We start from the raw sequence: 17,602 nt of genomic DNA, 5'->3' as shown, positions 1-17,602 counted from the left end.
GTCTGTTGGGCTTCTCAATCCACCCGCCAGCACTCCTCCAAAACTTCTATTTCTCTCTGGACACTTCTTCTCTTTCTGCAATCTGCCACTCTGCTCCCAATCCAACCTTTCTCCTGTCAACTACCACCCCTGTCTGACTGAACAGGGATGTTATATATCCCACGGACTGTGAGCAGGTGCTCTACGAGAGTCAGGTGCTCTAACTGGGGTCAGGTGCTCTAACTGGCACGTAGCGTCTCTAATTGGGTTAGTGCTCTAAGCTGAAGGTCAGGTGCTCTTAATGGCCACAAGCTGTTCTATCTAGTTAATCTAAAGCAAACCTTCCTCCCTTGGCAGAGAATAAGGCCCCCTGCTAACACTCTTATGCTGCCCTCTGGCCATGCTGTATCACATACCCCATGTTCACTCTTCTACAAAATTATGATCAATTTTGTACATAGTATGTGTCAGGACTGAATCCCCACTCTGTCACTCTGAGTGTCAAAAGTGGGGGCCAGCAAGGGTTCTAAAAGTTAATACTTGCCACTCCAGGCTTGTATTAAACTCCCAAGGTTACAGCTGTTCTCTGACCTTGGCTCGGTAAATGCAGGCACCACCCAAATGAAGAAAAAAATAAATTAAAAAAAAACAACAAAAAAACTTGGACCCAGGAAGGAGCACTTGGGAATTCCTCCCTGTGGAGCATCCTCAAGTCCTTTCAAACACACACACACACACACAGAAGAGCTGACCAAAAAAAAAAATAGCTGTGGCTTCCAGCTAATCAAACAACATGCACAAACCTCTTAGGACACCAAAAATCCAATTCTGTTCTTAAAAAAGGTAAATTTTAATAAAAACTAAAAGGAAAACAATACATCTGGAACTTAGGCCTTTTGCTAGATCTTAAAAGAAACAAAACAAACAAAAAAGAAGCACCTAAAATTGCTTTCTTGGGGGTTGAACTTAAAGCTTACAAGCAAGCACACACATCTGGGATAGCACAGAGGAAATCCAAAAGCCAAAATAAAAAGTATACCTGATTGTTTCTGTCTAAATATTCCCTAACCAAATAATTTCTTTTAGGTATGGAAGATGAATTTTCATACCTGGTTCAAGACTTACACAGCATTGCTACTCCGTGTCGCCTTCTCCGGAGAACAGATAAAGGGAAATTTATTTTCCATTTTAAAAAGTTCTAGCCTTTCCATTGGCTCTTTTGGTCAGGTGTCCACTGCTTTTCTTTTACCTGTGGGCTTGTTAACCCTTTACAAGTAAAGCATGCAGAGAACAGACACCAAAAGAGATTTTACAGCTAACTGGATGGCTGGGTGTTTATAAAAGGGAACTTCCTTCCCTCCCCTTAATTTATCACTGTATGGCCTGTGAGGTATCGTTTGAAAACACTTAATCTGCTGAATATTATTCTCCTGTTAAAATGTGTAGAAACACCGTATGTAAGATTATGAGATTTTACTGTATGATATTACTGAAAAAGTTACAATTCTGGGGAACACCCGCAGACCAGTTCCTCAGAGACAGCAAGGCAAATACTGATCAAATAGCCGTTCTCTGGCAAGGGGAAGGCATGAAGACGACATTTACATTCCATCACAGGGACACTTGAAGCTCATATCTACAACAGACAGCCTGTCACCATGACTCGGCTGAGAACTGAAGCTGTTTCTAGTACAAAGGACTGAAATTGGGCGGTAGCGGCAGTTTAGGGGGTGTCCTGGCTGAAAGGAAAGCCAGCCTGTCTCAGCATATAGTGAGAGAAACATTTGCTTTGAATCCATTTTAGCTTGTTAACTTAGACATTAGTTTGTGTTTTATCTTGCATTTCTTTTGTAAACAATTCTGACTTTTATGCCTCATTATTTGTAGCGACTTAAAATTTTTTTTTTTTGAAGTTAACAATCGTGTTTTATTGTTTTATATAACCAGTGTGTTTGGATTAAAGTGTGTTGAAAATCATATTTGGGATAACAAGGCTGGCGCATGTTATTTTCCACTGATGAAATGACAGACTTCATATGAGCTTGCATTGTTCAGTAGTGTTCTGGACAGGGCAAGATGCACATTTCTTGGGGGGGAAGTCTAGGACCAGAGAATTTTCTGGGGTTCTCCAGTGGTGTACTGTAATTTGTGAGTCACTGACTAGCAGCACTCAAAACTGTGAAGCTGGGAGCAAGTTACATGCTGGAGACTTGTGTGTTACCTGCCCAGCAGTGTCCATTCTCACAGTAAAAAGGCACCTCAGGCTGGGGAACTGAGGGGACACAGCTGTTCAACAGTCCAGATTGCACTGTGGTTAATGTCACAGACATTCAATTTTAGTCTCCTAAAACACAAAGTAAATCCACGTCCCAGAAATTGAAGACTCCAGACAGAGGATAGCCTAATTTGGCAATTGATCTTTGATTATTAGCATGTAAATATTCCCAGTGGTCTGTGATGTGATGTTAGACGGGTGGGGATCTGAGTTACTACAGAGAATTCTTTCCTGGGTGCTGGCTGGTGAGTCTTGCCCACATGCTCAGGGTTTAGCTGATCGCCATATTTGGGGTCAGGAAGGAATTTTTGTCCAGGGCAGATTGGCAGAGGCCCTGCAGGTTTTTCACCTTCCTCTGCAGCATGGGGGCACAGGTCACTTGCTGGAGGATTCTCTGCCTTGAGGTCTTTAAACCACGGTTCAGGACTTCAGTAACTCAGACATAGGTTAGAGGTTTGTTACAGAGTGGGTGGGTGAGATTCTGTGGCCTGCATTGTGCAGGAGGTGTACGATGATCATAATGGTCCCTTCTGACCTTAAAAGTACTATAAAGAGTGAGGCAAGTCTCCCTTGGCACTTGAGCTTCTTCGCTCACAAAGAGGTCCAGAGACAATGAGTTGTCATGGAGAAGCTGGGAAAATAAGCATGGCTGGGGCAGGGGAGGAAAGGAAGGGCTAGGGATATTACCTGAATGCAGGATCCTCAGCAGTACTAAATGTCTCAGGATACACACAATATTGCAGCCCTTTGGAAAAAATATAATCCAAGTATACATATTAAAATGATGGGGTCTAAATTAGTTGTTGCCACTCAGAGATGGATCTTGGAGTTGCTGTGGATAGTTCTCTGAAAACATCCACTCAATGTGCATCGGAAGTCAAAAAGCAAACAGAATGTTAGGAATCATTAGGAAAGGGATAGATAATAAAACAGAAAATATCATATTGCCTCTATATAAATCCACGGTATATCCACATCTTGAATACTGCGTACAGATGTGGTCACCCCATCTCAAAAAAGATATATTGGAATTGGAAAAGGTTCAGAAAAGGACAAAAAAAATATTAGGGGTATGGAACAGCTTCTTTATAAGGAGAGATTAAAAAGACTGGGACTTTTCAATTTGGAAAAGAAACAAAGGGGGATATGAGAGAGCTCTATAAAATCATGACTGGTGTGGAGAAAGTAAATAACGGAATGTTATTTACTCCTTCTCATAACACATGGACTAGGAATCTCCCAATGAAATTAACAGGCAGCAGGTTTAAAACAAACAAAAAGAAGTATTTCTTCATACAGCGCACAGGCAACCTGTGGAATGGGAGACAGGAGATGGATCACTTGATGATTACCTGGTCTGTTCATTCCCTCTGGGGCACTGGCATTGGCCACTGTCAGAAGATAGGATACTAGGCTAGATGGACCTCTGGTCTGACCCAGTGTGGCCGTTCTTATGTACTAGGGAACCTAATGAGTTCAGTGTAAGGGACAGGAGTAGGAAAATCCCTGGGTGTGGAGAACACTGGGAAATTAGAAGCTATAATTCAGGAGCAACAGGCTCTAATTAGTCTGGAAAAGCAGAATGTGAAAAATAAGGATCAGGTCATGTGACGTCAGGAAGCTGCACTCCAAGATCCGAGGAGCCTGCAGAAAGAGAGATTGTGGCTATGTGGGGATGGGGGAGCAAGACTCTCCATGTCTCAAGAAGTGTCACTACCAACCAAAGCCATTTTCACATGCTGGGGTGCAATTCAGAGCAGTGAGGAGTTGTGTCATGTGTAATCCTGGGTGAGATTCAATGTTCTGCTGCTGGAGCTCCCTCAGAGGCAGATTTACAGTAAAACATAGAGTGCCCTGGCATGGGGCCCCCCCCACGACAGGAGCCCCCAGGGCCAGGCAGCTGCAGAGTCAGAAGCTTGGTCCTGCCTGCTCCTGGGGCTCCTGCTGCAGGCTCTGCACCCACTGGCAGCCAAGGTCCCCCCAGCCTCCTCCCCTGAATGTGACATATTCCTGTCCCCCTCCCACCCTCCAAGAGCTTCCACCTCCGCCAAACAGCTGTTTGCCAGCACTCAGGTCACTCTCAGAGGGAGAGGAAGGAGCAGGACTGCAGCACGCTCATGGGAGGAGGTGAAGAAGAGGCAGGGGTGGGGCCTTGTCGAAGGGAGTGGAATCAGGGTAGAGTTCCTACACTCCCTTATCAGATACTCCCAACCCCAGCCCCCTTCCGTCAGCCACTCAGGGTAGAGGGCTGGGAACACCCCCACGACCCAAGCCCAGACTCCCAACCCCCTGCCTGACTTCTGCACCCTCTCAGAAACCCCCAGCCCCCTGTCCTCCCTGACTCCTGCACCCCCCCCACATACCCAGCCCTCCTACACCCCATGACCTCCCATACCCCATGCCCTGACTCCGGTACCCCCTCATCCCAAGCACCAAACAGGAGCTCCTGCACCCTCCTCCATCCCCACCTGCACGTCTCACATCAAACGGGAGCTGCTCGAGGTAAGCACTCCACACCCCAATACTGAGCCCCCTCCCACACCTAAATCGTGGCCAGACTCCACACCCCAAGGTTTTTTTACCTTTTTTTATAAAGGGCTCTTATCCAAAACGCTTTACAATAGTTAGCTAACGGTACAAACAACATTTGGAAAGATCATTAAGTGGTGCACTGAGACACTCAGCGAGTTTCAAGTGGTCTGTGGAAAACTCAGACTACAAAAACAATCAAGGTACCTCACTTTATCCTCATTTACTTCCTATTACTTATAAGGGGAGGATGAAGAAAAAAAATGAATGAAAAATGGGGGTGGGGGGCAGATGATTTTTTTTTCTTGCCTGGGTCCCAAGGAGGGACCCCTAAAATGGAGCTGAGCACAGGGCCCCACTAACGCTAAATCCGCCACTGAGCTTCCTTCTCTGGATACCCCCAGCCAGCATTCAAGGACACACGGAGTGTCTGTGTGATAAGTAACCCTGGAGCAGCAGCTCTGACTCCAGCAGCCTGCTCGTTACATCCCAGGCATAATTGTGGTCTGGGCGCATAAGGCTCAGGGTTTGAGCGGTCAGGGGTAGGAAGCTTCTGCTGGTTATGCCGCACCTAACCCTCAGTTTTACTTGAGCAAACAGGAGATATTTGACACTCTGCGATACGGCTCCTGTGCTCTGTTCCCAAAGTGTTCTGCAGCAGGGGAGGGTCTCTGGTAGTGTGTGTGTGTCACTGGCATATTGGGGTGATGCTGAAACAGGGCAGAGTAGAGATGGCATTGTGGGGCTGGTACGAACCATCTCTCTTCTTTTCCCCTTCCAAGAACCGAGGGGACAGGAACCCTTACCCAGCGAGGTCACATTCTCATAGTTCTCCTGCATGACATCCCTGTAGAGGGCTCTCTGAGTGGGGTTCAGCAGAGCCCACTCTTCCCTGGTGAAATACACAGCCACCTCCTCGAAGGTCACCGGCCCCTGAAAGAGCGAGAGTCCAACACTCAGGACCTGCTGCCCCACTCACTCACAGCCACCCTATACATGGGGGACAGGAGCCAAACAGAAGCTCTGGGTGGATTGCAGTCAGAGTCCCACCCCCACCCTGCTCAGAACATCCAGGAAACACCAGGGGGAGGGGACGAAGAGAGAGCCCCTCCTCTCTCCCACCAGAGCCATCACACACCTACTAGCCACAGACTGATTCAGGAGATGGAGCCCCTAGCAGAGTCCAGGGACAGCTCCATGGTAGGAAGCCCAACATCCTCCCCATTCTGAAGAGCTGGATGTGAAGGGAGGGGAATCTCCCCTCAGCCTCACTGGTGAGCGCCCTTTTCATCTCTCACGGCAGCCGCTGGTTAGTCAGATCAGGCTCCAGCACTATGAGTCTGGTCAGTTTTTCCAGCCCCATGTAGCTGGGTTATTTTCTGCTCCACAAACAAGAGCATTTCCACCGCCGAACCTCATGGGTCTGTTCCTAGGATCTAAGACACTTAAACAACTCCCAGCAGGTTTGTCACACGCCTGTCCTCCTCCCTTTCTCCACCCTGTGCATTTCCTGCCCCGCTCCAACCTCCAAACCAGACTGTGCAAACCTTCCCATTTCCCACATATTTGCTGCCACTCTTCCTCCTGCAGGAACCCACCAGCAACCCCCTGATAATACCTACCTGAACTGGCTCCTCTGCAGCCATTTCTCTCCCCTGTCCAATGAGAGGACGGGATGAACTGGAGCGAAACATGGACATTATTCCGCAGCCTGGCAGGGTGAGAAGGGCAGTTGTGAAGGTTTCAGAACAGGCTTCAATTCATTTCACAGCATGATTCCCCCACACCTTTTCCCTGCACACAGACACATTAGAGTCTGCCATGTGAGAAAGGCTTGATCTCTTTGTACAGTGTAGACCTGGCCACTCCTGCCAGGCTAAGCCCACAGAAACATTTTTAACCTCCCTTCTCTCTGCCCACATCCCATAACAAAGTCTCTGAACACAAGGCTAGAAAAAAGCAGAACCAAAGGATTCACTGTGGGGGATTCCCTCAGACACGGACCCCACGGCATCCACACCCCAGCAGGGGGAATATGGAGTCAGGAATTGGATTTTCCTCTGTCTGATTCTCATCTTTTCCACAGGAAAGTGACTATAACCAGGATGCAGCAATACATCTTTCTGGGCAGATTAGAGATCTGGAAATCGCTCTCCAAACTCTTCTCTCCCACAGCCCCTTTCAGTCTCTCTTTCTCCGTCTATCTCCTTTTCCCATCCCCTCTCCCTGTCCATCTGGTACGAAAGTCCCATTCCTGGATAGTTTGTTCCTCCATGGCTGGATTTGCTCCTGCAGTTGCTAATTGGACGAGAAATGAGGGCGGTCTGTTTGTGAAGAGTCATTTTAAGACCAGACCCCAGCATTTTCCTTTCGTTTCTTTCAGTTACTTGGCTCAGAATTTAGTATTAACAGGGTCCAGGGCTGCCCTAGGGGGCTAGGACCAGCTGGAGAAAGTATCCCCTGAGCTTGGCAGAGAAGCAGCTTTAATTAAAGTCACTTCCCAGCACAGAACCCCACTGGGGGAGCAGCAGTAGCTGCCAAGCCTGGTCTCCCAGATCACAATGGAGGCTGCAGTGTCTGACCCAGGAAGCTGAACCCCAATATCCTGAGCAGAGAGGGACAGAGTGCCTGAGCAGCTTCCCTCCTTTAGCCCTCTGGGGAGAGTAGCTAATGAGAGCCCCTTCTCACAGGGAGAATTGCTAATCTCATTCACCCCACTGTCCATCTGGAGTCACTCCTTGTCTTTCCATATAGTGACTCTGGATTAACAACGGTCTCAATGAAACCAGAGTTCAGAAAGAATGAGTCCAGAATGCTGTGGAAGAGATCATTGTGTGGCAGTGCTGACTCCCTTCCCACCTCCCTCACGCCCCAGATCTAGGACAAGGACTGGATGCACAAATTTTCCAAACCGAACCAAAAGTTCCTACAGTTTTCAGAAGAGGAGAAAAGCAAAATCTGTGATTTCACACAAACAGTGTTTGATAAGTGGATAGCAAGTTATCACAATGACAAGGCATGTGACTGGGGAATGCCAGGCAGTGCTTGGAGCCAGGACTCTGGCACTAGTTGATCAGAGAGAAGGATCATGGTTAGAAGAAGTTCCCAGAGCCCACAGCCAAGGGCCCACCAGATATTCCCTGGGACACAGCCCCCAGAGTCCCTGGCCAGGGACCCCAGATACTCCTCAAAGCCCCGCCAGTCAGGGAATTCCCACCAGACCATGACTGTCAGGTTGGGAATCCCAAAGGGTTCCCCTCACCAAGAGCCCCAGTAGCCAGGGACTCACCCACTGGGAACTCAGTCCCTCACTGCCTGCCTAGGACCCCCACCACCAGCAGGATCTGCCCTGCCGTTTGCCTGGGACCCCCTCCTCCACCCAGTGGGACCCCCTGATGCTTTACAGTGGGACCCCTCACTCTGCTTGCCTGGCATCCCCTAACCTAGCACCGGGGACACCCCCCCCCCAGTTCTGTTTATTGGGCATGACAGTGATTGCAGGAGCCAGCTGGGGAAGCCCAGATAGAGCCCCTGGCACAGCATCAGGCTTCCTTGTCCCACCTCCCGAGGAGACACCCACCCCTGCTGTTCTGCAGCCAACAGGATCCCAGCAATACCCACCTTCAGGACCCACAGCCTCAGGGCTGGGCACATCAGAACAACCCCTCAAAACCCCAAACCTCCAGAACCCACCAACCTGCCTAAGGTACCCCCTGTCCAGCCACCCAAACACCTCCCCCTACCACAATCCCCTTCAGCTGCAATCTCCCCACACAGCCCCACCCCCAACCCAGCAACACTGTTACCTCACAGTGTGTGATAAGTGGATAAAAAATTATCACCGCCCCTTGCTGGCCAGTCACACAGGCAGAGGGAGCCCTGGCGGGTGCTGCTTTAACAGGACAATGGAAGGCCTGGAAGGCAAGAAAGGTAAGAAATGTCCATGGCCTGTCATTAGCAAATAATGGCCACCATGGATCCACCCCAGAGGTGGCTGCATCTTAGCACAGGGGGAATCAACCCCTCACACAGACCCTTTGCCATGGGGTTTGAGATACTTCTGGACCCCGCTGCATTCAGAGCGACCCCCTCATCCCGTGCCAGCTGGAGAAAAGGGTCCAGCCAACTCTCCCGTTACCAGCTGGGAACCACTGATCCCCAAACAGGGGGTGGCCTCTGGCTTTGATGGGTATTAAACGTGTGTCTGGTCTGTTTCTTCGGCAAACATTTTAACAGAGATAAGGGGGGGAAGAAACAATTCTCAAAGAAGAGGGAAAAGATGATTCACCTGCAGATAAAATGGGTGGGAAAATGCCCCTCATTGGAGAAAATTTTAAATGGACATTTGCAAATCACGGAGACCAGGGTTCATGTTCAAGAATCTGAGAGAAGGTGTAAAGCTGAGATCTTCTTGGTATTTTATCATTAGAGAGATGGGGAAAATCTCAGGGGACATTCAATTAGAAATAGACGACTAGAGAGAAGTGGGGCAAATGTTTAGGGTATTTTATATCGACCCTTGAGATCTGCGGAAAAAACGTGTCATGAACTGTGCAACTGAAGGTGGAAAATCGGAATCAGGGGGAGACCGGGGGGAATCGGGGGAGACGAGAGAGCTGATCATGGGGGGGGGGCAATCTCCCCGGATTTTATGGCCCGTGTGAGACACAGGGAGAAAAGGGGCAGAACTAGAGAGAATTTGTACCGGGGGTGAGAGGCTCCACTTAACGGGCGGTGACTCTGCCCCAGTGTCCGGGGGGGGGGACCCGGCATCTCGCAGCGCCGGGATCTGCTCCCGGGGGGGGGGGCAGCGCCCGCGGGGGGCTCGGAGCTGCTGTCCCCGCAGGAGCCCAGCGCCCCCCGGGCCCGGCCAGGCTCTGCCTGGGCCCCGCGGGGGTGGCGGGGGGCCGGGCCCCACTGGGGTCCCGCGTGGGGCCGGGACGGTGGCTGGGGGGTGAGACCGGGCGGGCTGGGAAAAGGGCGGGGGGAAATGCTGTGCACGCCGGAACATGGGCGGGGGGATCCAATTATCTTGACCCCCCCGGAATTTCCTGGCTGCCCAGAGACAGTTCAACCCCCTGCCCCCCCCACACTCCGGGCTTCTCCCTCCTCCTGCGACACAGTCCCCCCACAGCCCCCCCCCGGGTCCACCCATCCCGCGGCGGGAGCGGATCTGCTCAGTCCACTGCGAGGCCGAGGGCGCTCCGAGGCTTCTCCCAGGCCCCGGGCACGAGTCACATCCCCCCCCGGCGGTCTCTGGGGGGGGCTGCCCAGGGGGCCGGGGCCAGCTGGTGCCCCCCGGCCGGGCCCCACCCCGCACAGACCCGGGGAGCAGCAGCGGCTCAGCCGCGGGCCCAGTTCACACAGGAGGCGACAAGCCAGCAGCTGTTTTCCACTCCGCCAGCGGGGCTCGCACGGAGCATGGCGCAATTTCACCTGCTGACCCCTCCCTCCTTGGGCTGGAGAAGGCGGAAGCGGCCCCGGGTGCAGCTGGGAGATGGTTGTGTAGTCTGCCTCTCCGCAAGCGGAAGTGAGGTCCGGAGGAAGGCGGAGCCGGGCTGCGAAGGAGCGTTGGGCGCTGGGGCTCTGCTGTCTCGCGCGGGCCGTTGGCGCCTGTCCCGGCCGGAGAAGGTTTGTGCGTTGGGGCTCTGGGCATGCGCAGATCGCGGCGGGAGAGCCCTGCATTAACCCCCGTGCCCGGCCCGGGCCCTGCTCCCGCTGGAGCCGCCCTGGGCCGCCCGGGCCTGCCCGCCCCGCTGCGGAGCTGCAGCCTCCAGTCCCGGAAGCGAGCCCGGGGGCGGCCGGAGCTGCTGTGCCCGCAGGGCACCAGCGCCCCGCCGGGCCGGGCCAGGCTCTGCCTGGGGCCCCGCGGAGGAGGGGCCGGCCCACTGCGGAGTCCCTGCGTGGGGCCGGGCCGGGGCCGGGGGTGAGACCGGGCGGGCTGGAAAGGGGCGGGGGGAAATGTCTGTGCAGCGCCGGACATGGCGGGGGGGGAGCAGGTGACCCCGAGGAGCGGGAGAGAAAGGGGGGGCTGAGATCCCCTCGGATTTACCGCTGCCCCCCCTGTGGACCCCCCTCCCCCCGTCCTGCCCCCTTTCTCCCTAGAGAGCAACGAGCCCCCCCCAGGGTGACCCCCCCAACCCTGAGAAGTTCCCTGTTCCCCTCCCCCCATCGTGCCCCTTTTCTCTCCCCTTCGCCATGGCCAGTTCAGATCTCAGGTTTGGGGGTTTCCCCCATTTCACCTGCAGGGATTTGTCCTTGTGTGGGTGGGAAATGGTTCCCCCAGTGTTTCTGACCTGGGCAGAGGGTAAATGGGCAGAGGCTGGGGGGGCCCTGAGACAGGGGCACCTCTGGGCTGGGCTGGGGGGGCCCCTCTCTGCTGGCAACAGGGCGTGGGAAGGACCAGGAAGGGGGGGGCAAGTGTCCCCCATGGAGACGGCCCAGCCCCAGGTTTCCTAGTCCAGCTACTCCCCCGCCCCGTCACCTGCTAGTCACATTCCCAGACTCCACTGCCAGCCTCTCCCCACAGCCAGTGACCCTCTGGCTTCGCCCCGCTCCTTTCCCCTGTGAAAGCCACATCACCCAGGGTTCCCTGCCAGCCATGTGAATATGAGGCAAGAAGAATCCATCCCATCCCATTCGGTTGTTGATTCAATATCGCTGTATAATCCCCTCAAATTTCCACTCTTTTTTCTTAAATGGTTGAATGGTGACACGAAATCTCCCCACCTGTTGGTGCTTGTCCTTTATATCGGCAAATATTTAGTTTATTCCCCATTATCTCCTCAGTTCTGAAATACTGATATCAAATTCTCAAAAATCTTCCTGCTTTTCTCTCCAGGTATCTGACTGAGATCAGGGCTCTTACCGTACTGAGCATGGCCATGTTCTGCCAGGCACTGCAGAGACCTCAACTGAGCTCTGGGCCCTGTTCTGCCAGGCGCTGAAGAGACCCCAGGTGAGATCAGATGCCACAGTTGTGCCAGGTAAAACTGAGACCTGGACCAAGATCACGGCCTCCCTTGTGCCAGGCAGTGCACAACTGGCACTCAAACTGCTGCATCCATTGTGCTGGGCACTTCAGAGACCTCGACTGAGATCTGTGTCCCCATTGGATCTGGCATTGCCCTGATCCCGACCCAGATCACGCCTCACCACTGTACTGGGCACTGCACTGACCCTGACAGAGATCCTGGCCCCACATTTTGCCAGATGCTCCAGGGACCCCAAACAAAATTCGGGGTCCTGTAATGCTGGGGTTTGCAAAGCCCCAACTGAGGTCCAGCCCCCTGTTGTGCAGGGCTCTGCACAGACACTGACCAAGATCAGGGTCCTCATTGTTACAGGTGCAGAAAAGACACCAAGGGTATCTCTACCCTGCTGTTAAAAACCCCTGCTGGCCCATGCCAGCTGACAGCCTCACCAGCTCAGGCGAAGGGGCTGTTTAATTGCAGTGTAGATGTCTGGGCTCGGGCTAGAGCCAGACTGTAGGACCCTGTGAGGTGGGAGGGTGCCAGACCTTGGGCTGCAGCCCCAGCCGGAAGATGGACACCACAATTAAACAGCCCCGCAGCCTGAGCCGTGTGAGGCCAAGTCAGCGGGCACAGGCCAGCCGCCGGTGTCTGACTGCAGTGTCGACATGCCCACAGGGACAGAGAGGCCTTGCCACAAAAGGCTCAAAGGCTAAATAGGCCAATGATGTGAGGCGACTCTCCATTTTACACATGGGGAAACTGAAGCTTAGAGAGCTGAAGTAATTTGCTCAAGTTTGCATGGAGAATTTGGGGCAAAACTGGGAACTGAACCCAGATTGTTTGAATTCTTGCCTCTCTCCTTAACCCCAAGCCCAGTGTGTGTGTACAGCGTTGTTTTGGTTTGTATTTGCCTTTCATTGGCTTCCAAGGGAGACTGTGGAATTTCCTTCACTGTAGGTTTTTCAGGCCAGGTTAGAGGTAGACCAGTCTGGGAATGTCTAGGGATACTTGGTTCTGTCTCATCACAGGAGGCTGGAGTAGACGACCTCTCAAGATCCCTTCCAGGCCTATATTGAAATAATTCTCTTTTGTTCTGTGTCCTGTTCTACACTGAGCTGTTTTGCATGGTGCCATTTGGAACTGTGATTGCAGCATGTTGTGTAGCAGTTTTATGGTGCATTGTTTTGCCTCAGCTTGTTTGGTGCCTGTGTTGTGTTAGTTTGAGCTGAGCTCTTTTCCCTTGTGTATTTTTCTCCTATGGTGCGTTAGTTTGCATTGTTTTGCTTTTTTTCCCCTTTTGTATTGTCATTTTATGCTGTGGAGTGTGGGTTTTGGGGTTTCTTTGGGTTTTTTTGGGTTTTCCCCCCCGAATTGCCTGACATTATGTTGTGGTGGGTTTTACTCTGTATATTGTGTTTTATACGTATATATTTCATAGCATCATAGAAATGTAGAGCTGGACAGGACCTCAAGATGTCATCAAGTCCAGCTCTCTCTGCCGAAGCAGGACCAAGTATATGTAGATTATCTTTGACAGAGCTTTGTCCTACTTGTTCTTGAAAACTTCCAGGGAAAGAGACTCCACAGCCCCCCTTGTAAGACTGTTCCAGAGCTGAACTGCCTTAGCTCTGGTGACACCCACACAGATTTTAGTGGTGAGCAGCTCTGGAGAGAGAGGAGACCCCAGTGAGTGGGCAGCTTGTTAAATACATTAAAGTTGAGAGGAGAAACATTGATGTGTCCAAGGTCACCCAGGCTGTCCGTGACAGAGCTAGAACTAGACCCCAATTCTAGTGCCACCGTACTGCTGTTTTGGGCACTGAAGGTCTCTGCCACACTGGTGTTTTAGGCACTTGTGCAAACCCTTAATATAGACAGAATTCACACTAGTGCACTCTGGCACTGGTGCACCATGTCTCGGTTTGAAGGTTTGGTACGGGGGCGGGAGGCAGTGATCTCACTGAGGCCTGGGGCTGGCTGACCAGTGCAGCTGGCAAGGGAGGGGCAGCAGTGAAGTACGAGCCAGGAGCACAGCCCCACAGGGCTGGACACTGACTTCTCCTGACCCATGACACACCCCCATCTGTCACAAAGGTTGGCTCACCTGTGTGGTGAGATATATGGGATCACCCAAGGGGACTGTCTGTGATTCCATGTTAATGCTGTTACAGAGCCTGAAGCGTTTACACTGGATTGTTGATTGGTGAAATCTCCATACAGACCTCACAACCAATTTGGGGTTTGTTCCCTGCTTCTTACCAGTCTGCCTGAGGCTGGTGCTCGTGCTCTCGAGTCACTGAAGACAGCGTTATAGAGAGAGGGGCTGTGACTTCCCCAGGGTCACTCAACTGGTCCGTGCCAGAGCCAGGAACAGAGCCTGTTAACTCCAGAGCCCCATCGCCCGCAGCTTGGGAAGGTCCCCAGAGCACACTGTATTAGGCTGCAGGAAGAGGTGTGCAAGGACTGCAGCTGAGCTGCCCTGCCAAGACAGCCTGTGCATCCATGGACAAACCACCTCTTCCTGCAGCCTAATACAGTTGGGTCTGGGGACCTTTCCAGGCTGCGGGTGATGGGGCTCTGGAGTTACCAGGGTCTGTTCCTGGCTCTGTCACTGACCTGCTTGGTGACCTGGGGGAAGTCACAGCCCCTCTCTGTTTTCCTCCTACCTGTTGTGTACTTGGATTGTGATCTCTTTGGGGCAAGGACTCCTTCTCTGTCTGTGCAGTGCCCATCACAATGGGGGTGCTGATCTCAGTCAGGGTCTCTACCGTGCGCAGCATGATGATGCCCTGATCTCCATCAGTGTCTGTGCAACACAAGGCACAGTTTATAGACTCTCAGACTTTAAGGGCAGAAGGTAGAGGTGTTTTTCAGATAAGGTCTCATCAGTGCCTTGTATAACAGTACTAACCCTTTCATGTGTCTGCTGGAAATACCTCAACTGATGTATCCCAGGACTGCATTAACCGATTTCACGGCTGCATCACATTGGCAGCTCATAATTATCCTGTGATCAACCAATACACCCAGGTCTTTCTCCTCCTCTGTCTCTTCCAACTGACAAATCCCCAGCTTATTGCAAAATTATGCTCTTGGGGACTAACAACTAGAATGTGTGCACTATTAATTTTCATCCCATTTCTATTACTCCAACTTTCAAGGACATGCAGATTTTCTTGTATGATTTTCCTGTCCTCCTCCATATTGGCAATCCCTCCCACTCCCACTTCTTGCGCCAAGATCACTAATAAAAGTGTTGAGTAAAATCGGTCACAAGACTGATCTGAGGAACTCCACTAAGTAACTCCCTCCAGCCTGACAACTCACCATTCAATATAACCCCCTTGTAGACTCCCCTTTAACCAATTCTTTATTGATCTTTTGGTTCTCATATTAATCCCCATCGTCTCCAATTTAACGAATAGTTTCCCATGTGGATCTGTATCAAATGTTTTACTGACATCCAGATCAGGTTTCTCTGGCACAATCTACCTTTTGTAACACTACGTTTTTTTTATTTATAGTGCTGAAGCCTGGGAGGAAGTGTTAGCAATAGGCTGAGAATGGCCATGTGGAGGCAAAAGTCTGAGAATGGTCATGGGGAGGTGGGGGGGATGCGGCATTGGAGGTGTATCTGGGATTGTGTTTTGTAGGAGTCCATGTCTCTGCTCCCTGTGGCCGTGGTGCATTCCGTACCAAAGCAGCACGTCAGCAGAGCAGACGCACACACTGTAGCTCTGCCTGAAACACGCAGCGTTCACTGCCAGATGGGCTGGGCGATTTTTCAGGGACCCAGCTTGATATGCCTGACTAGGGTGGGTTCAGTTGGACAGGGATCTGGGGCTCTGATAGTTTGCGATGTTCCTTTTTGCATAGTCGGTTCTTTCCATTTATTGTTTTACCCCCACCTATGCCTGATGTCACTCTCGTCTTAACTTGATTTTGTTATTTCACTTCCAGCTTTTAAATGGGATCTAAGAATTGCAAAGCTGAGTGAAAGATAAAGAAACAGAACCATTTGAATGTTGACCCATATCTGGTAGAACTGTACCTGGTGAAGGTCTGCTGTAATTTCCTGGTTACCTCTAGCATTTTCTGGTGGGGCAGATAAAGCAATGTCAAAGAGTCAAATGCGCGTTTTAGGACAAAAGGGCTAAATGCATGAGACATCAACTGACACCTAATTTCCATTTCTTAATGCCTAAAATTTTGACACTCCCTCACACCATCTTTTTTTTTTAAAAAGCGATGCACAGCACAATCAAGTTAATTAATGAAAGCACACCCATTATTGACTGATTTGTGTTGCATGGGCATCTGATTAAGCACCTAATTACAACTGTACCACTGTAAGTGGAAATGCATCAACCCAGCTTAGCTCCAAGGTGTTTAGAAGGGAATGAAAAGTTTCTAAATTAAATACATGGCAGAATGGTTAATGGAGAAAATAAACTGAAATGCCTTTACCCAGTCCTGTTGACTTCTTCTCCCAACCCCCCCATGAGTTCTGGCCTCTTGGTCAACTTGGCTTCCAGTCCCACATCAGCTGTGCTCTCTCCCAGCCTAACCCATTTCTACAGCAATTCTTCATCCCCCTCGTCAAGGCAGGGGATTGGCGCTGCAGCCCCTAAGGTACCTGTGTTAATCACTGTCTCTCGTACTGGGGCTATTTAGATTTCAGGGAACAATTTCTCCGAATTAGTGACTCTGGGAGGTGGGAGAGAGGAGAGGCTGAGAGGGCGTTTGCTCTCACAGCCATGTTCAACTCTGGTAGGCTCCATGTTACCTCATCCTCCACCCTCCCCTATGTGTCTCTGCTCATGTGTCAGAGTGTCATCTTCTGATCATAATGTCACTGGCCTCAGCAGAGCTCCCAGACAGGAGCTACATCACGAGGAGGTTACAGTACTGAGAGTGAAAGACATCACAAGGAGGGTGTAATTATCCTGAAATGAAACATTACAGTCTAGGAAGTGAAAGATTTCAAGAACTTCATTACTTAAAATTATGCTTGAAAGGATTGGATTTTTATGAATATATTGCAGTAAATGTTGATTTTACTGTACACGCACACGCACAGATGGAAAAATATTTATATAGGTAATATGCAGAAATGCTTCTGGAGAAAGTCGAGTTTGATTTAAGGCCATTTACACTGTATATTTTGGGTGTGACATTGACAATTTCTCTTTGAAGAGTTATATGATTTGGCTTTTGGAATCTCAGCAGTTACTGTATTTAAATAATTGTCGTCTGACAACCCCCATAACTTCCCACAGCTCTGAACATTGAAATTGTAAACATTGAAAAAAGGGCTTAAAAATAAATATCACTATCTATTGAAATTAAAAGAAAGAAATAGACAAAATGAATTTTGAGAAGCCCACTTAACAGCAATTGCAATATGTAAGGGGATGGAAATTCACAACTAAGGCACCAACCTTAATTCTGTCCTGTAGTGACACCAGGCAATCGCCGTAGGGCTACGAATTAGGCATTTTAGTGTATAAAGTTCCAGGTTACAAATCAGTATGATCTAAAGACACATGAGGTCTTTTCCTCAGGATATCACCGTCACTGGGTTGTTTCTCTTATTGGTAAGTCCCAGAAGTGAACAGATTGATAACATTTTATCAGTTATGAAGTGGCCATTTCAGATTTCTGGGGAGTGTCTGTTGTTTTGCACTAGGGGCCAGGTCCTTGGAGAGACGGAACCTTGATTTCGTTTTAACGTCTACATGCTCAGCAGCTTCTGGAATTTGGTTCAATGTATTTACGTGTTTCCCTGCCCTGTTCTTAAAAGTGCTGCTTTAGAAAGTGGGGAAGGGCAGGAACTGACTGCAGG

At 50.6% G+C, this 17,602-nt stretch overlaps 5 protein-coding genes across 7 annotated transcripts in view; 3 read left to right on the top strand and 2 right to left on the bottom strand.

Annotated features, from left to right (window-relative positions):
* Positions 1-17,602, top strand: part of LOC116816556 (uncharacterized) — a 568,924-nt gene that overhangs the window by 213,290 nt on the left and 338,032 nt on the right.
* Positions 1-17,602, bottom strand: part of LOC116836048 (uncharacterized) — a 616,551-nt gene that overhangs the window by 353,502 nt on the left and 245,447 nt on the right. The gene's annotated exons all lie outside the window — the stretch shown is intronic.
* The window catches only part of LOC116818371 (uncharacterized), a 316,403-nt gene that overhangs the window by 137,755 nt on the left and 161,046 nt on the right, over positions 1-17,602 (top strand). The window lies entirely within an intron of this gene.
* The window catches only part of LOC142047422 (uncharacterized), a 423,729-nt gene that overhangs the window by 282,032 nt on the left and 124,095 nt on the right, over positions 1-17,602 (bottom strand). Inside the window, 2 exon segments of the mRNA XM_075070365.1 lie at positions 5,590-5,716; positions 6,406-6,494. Of these exon segments, the coding sequence (XP_074926466.1) occupies positions 5,590-5,716; positions 6,406-6,494 (216 nt within the window).
* The window catches only part of LOC142047430 (uncharacterized), a 259,927-nt gene that overhangs the window by 169,173 nt on the left and 73,152 nt on the right, over positions 1-17,602 (top strand). The window lies entirely within an intron of this gene.

The sequence above is a fragment of the Chelonoidis abingdonii genome, chromosome 11 (genome assembly GCF_003597395.2).
Source record: "Chelonoidis abingdonii isolate Lonesome George chromosome 11, CheloAbing_2.0, whole genome shotgun sequence".
NCBI classification, from domain to species: domain Eukaryota; kingdom Metazoa; phylum Chordata; order Testudines; family Testudinidae; genus Chelonoidis; species Chelonoidis abingdonii.
Note: the sequence above shows the minus strand (reverse complement) of the source record. Positions and strands in the feature narration are given on the sequence as shown.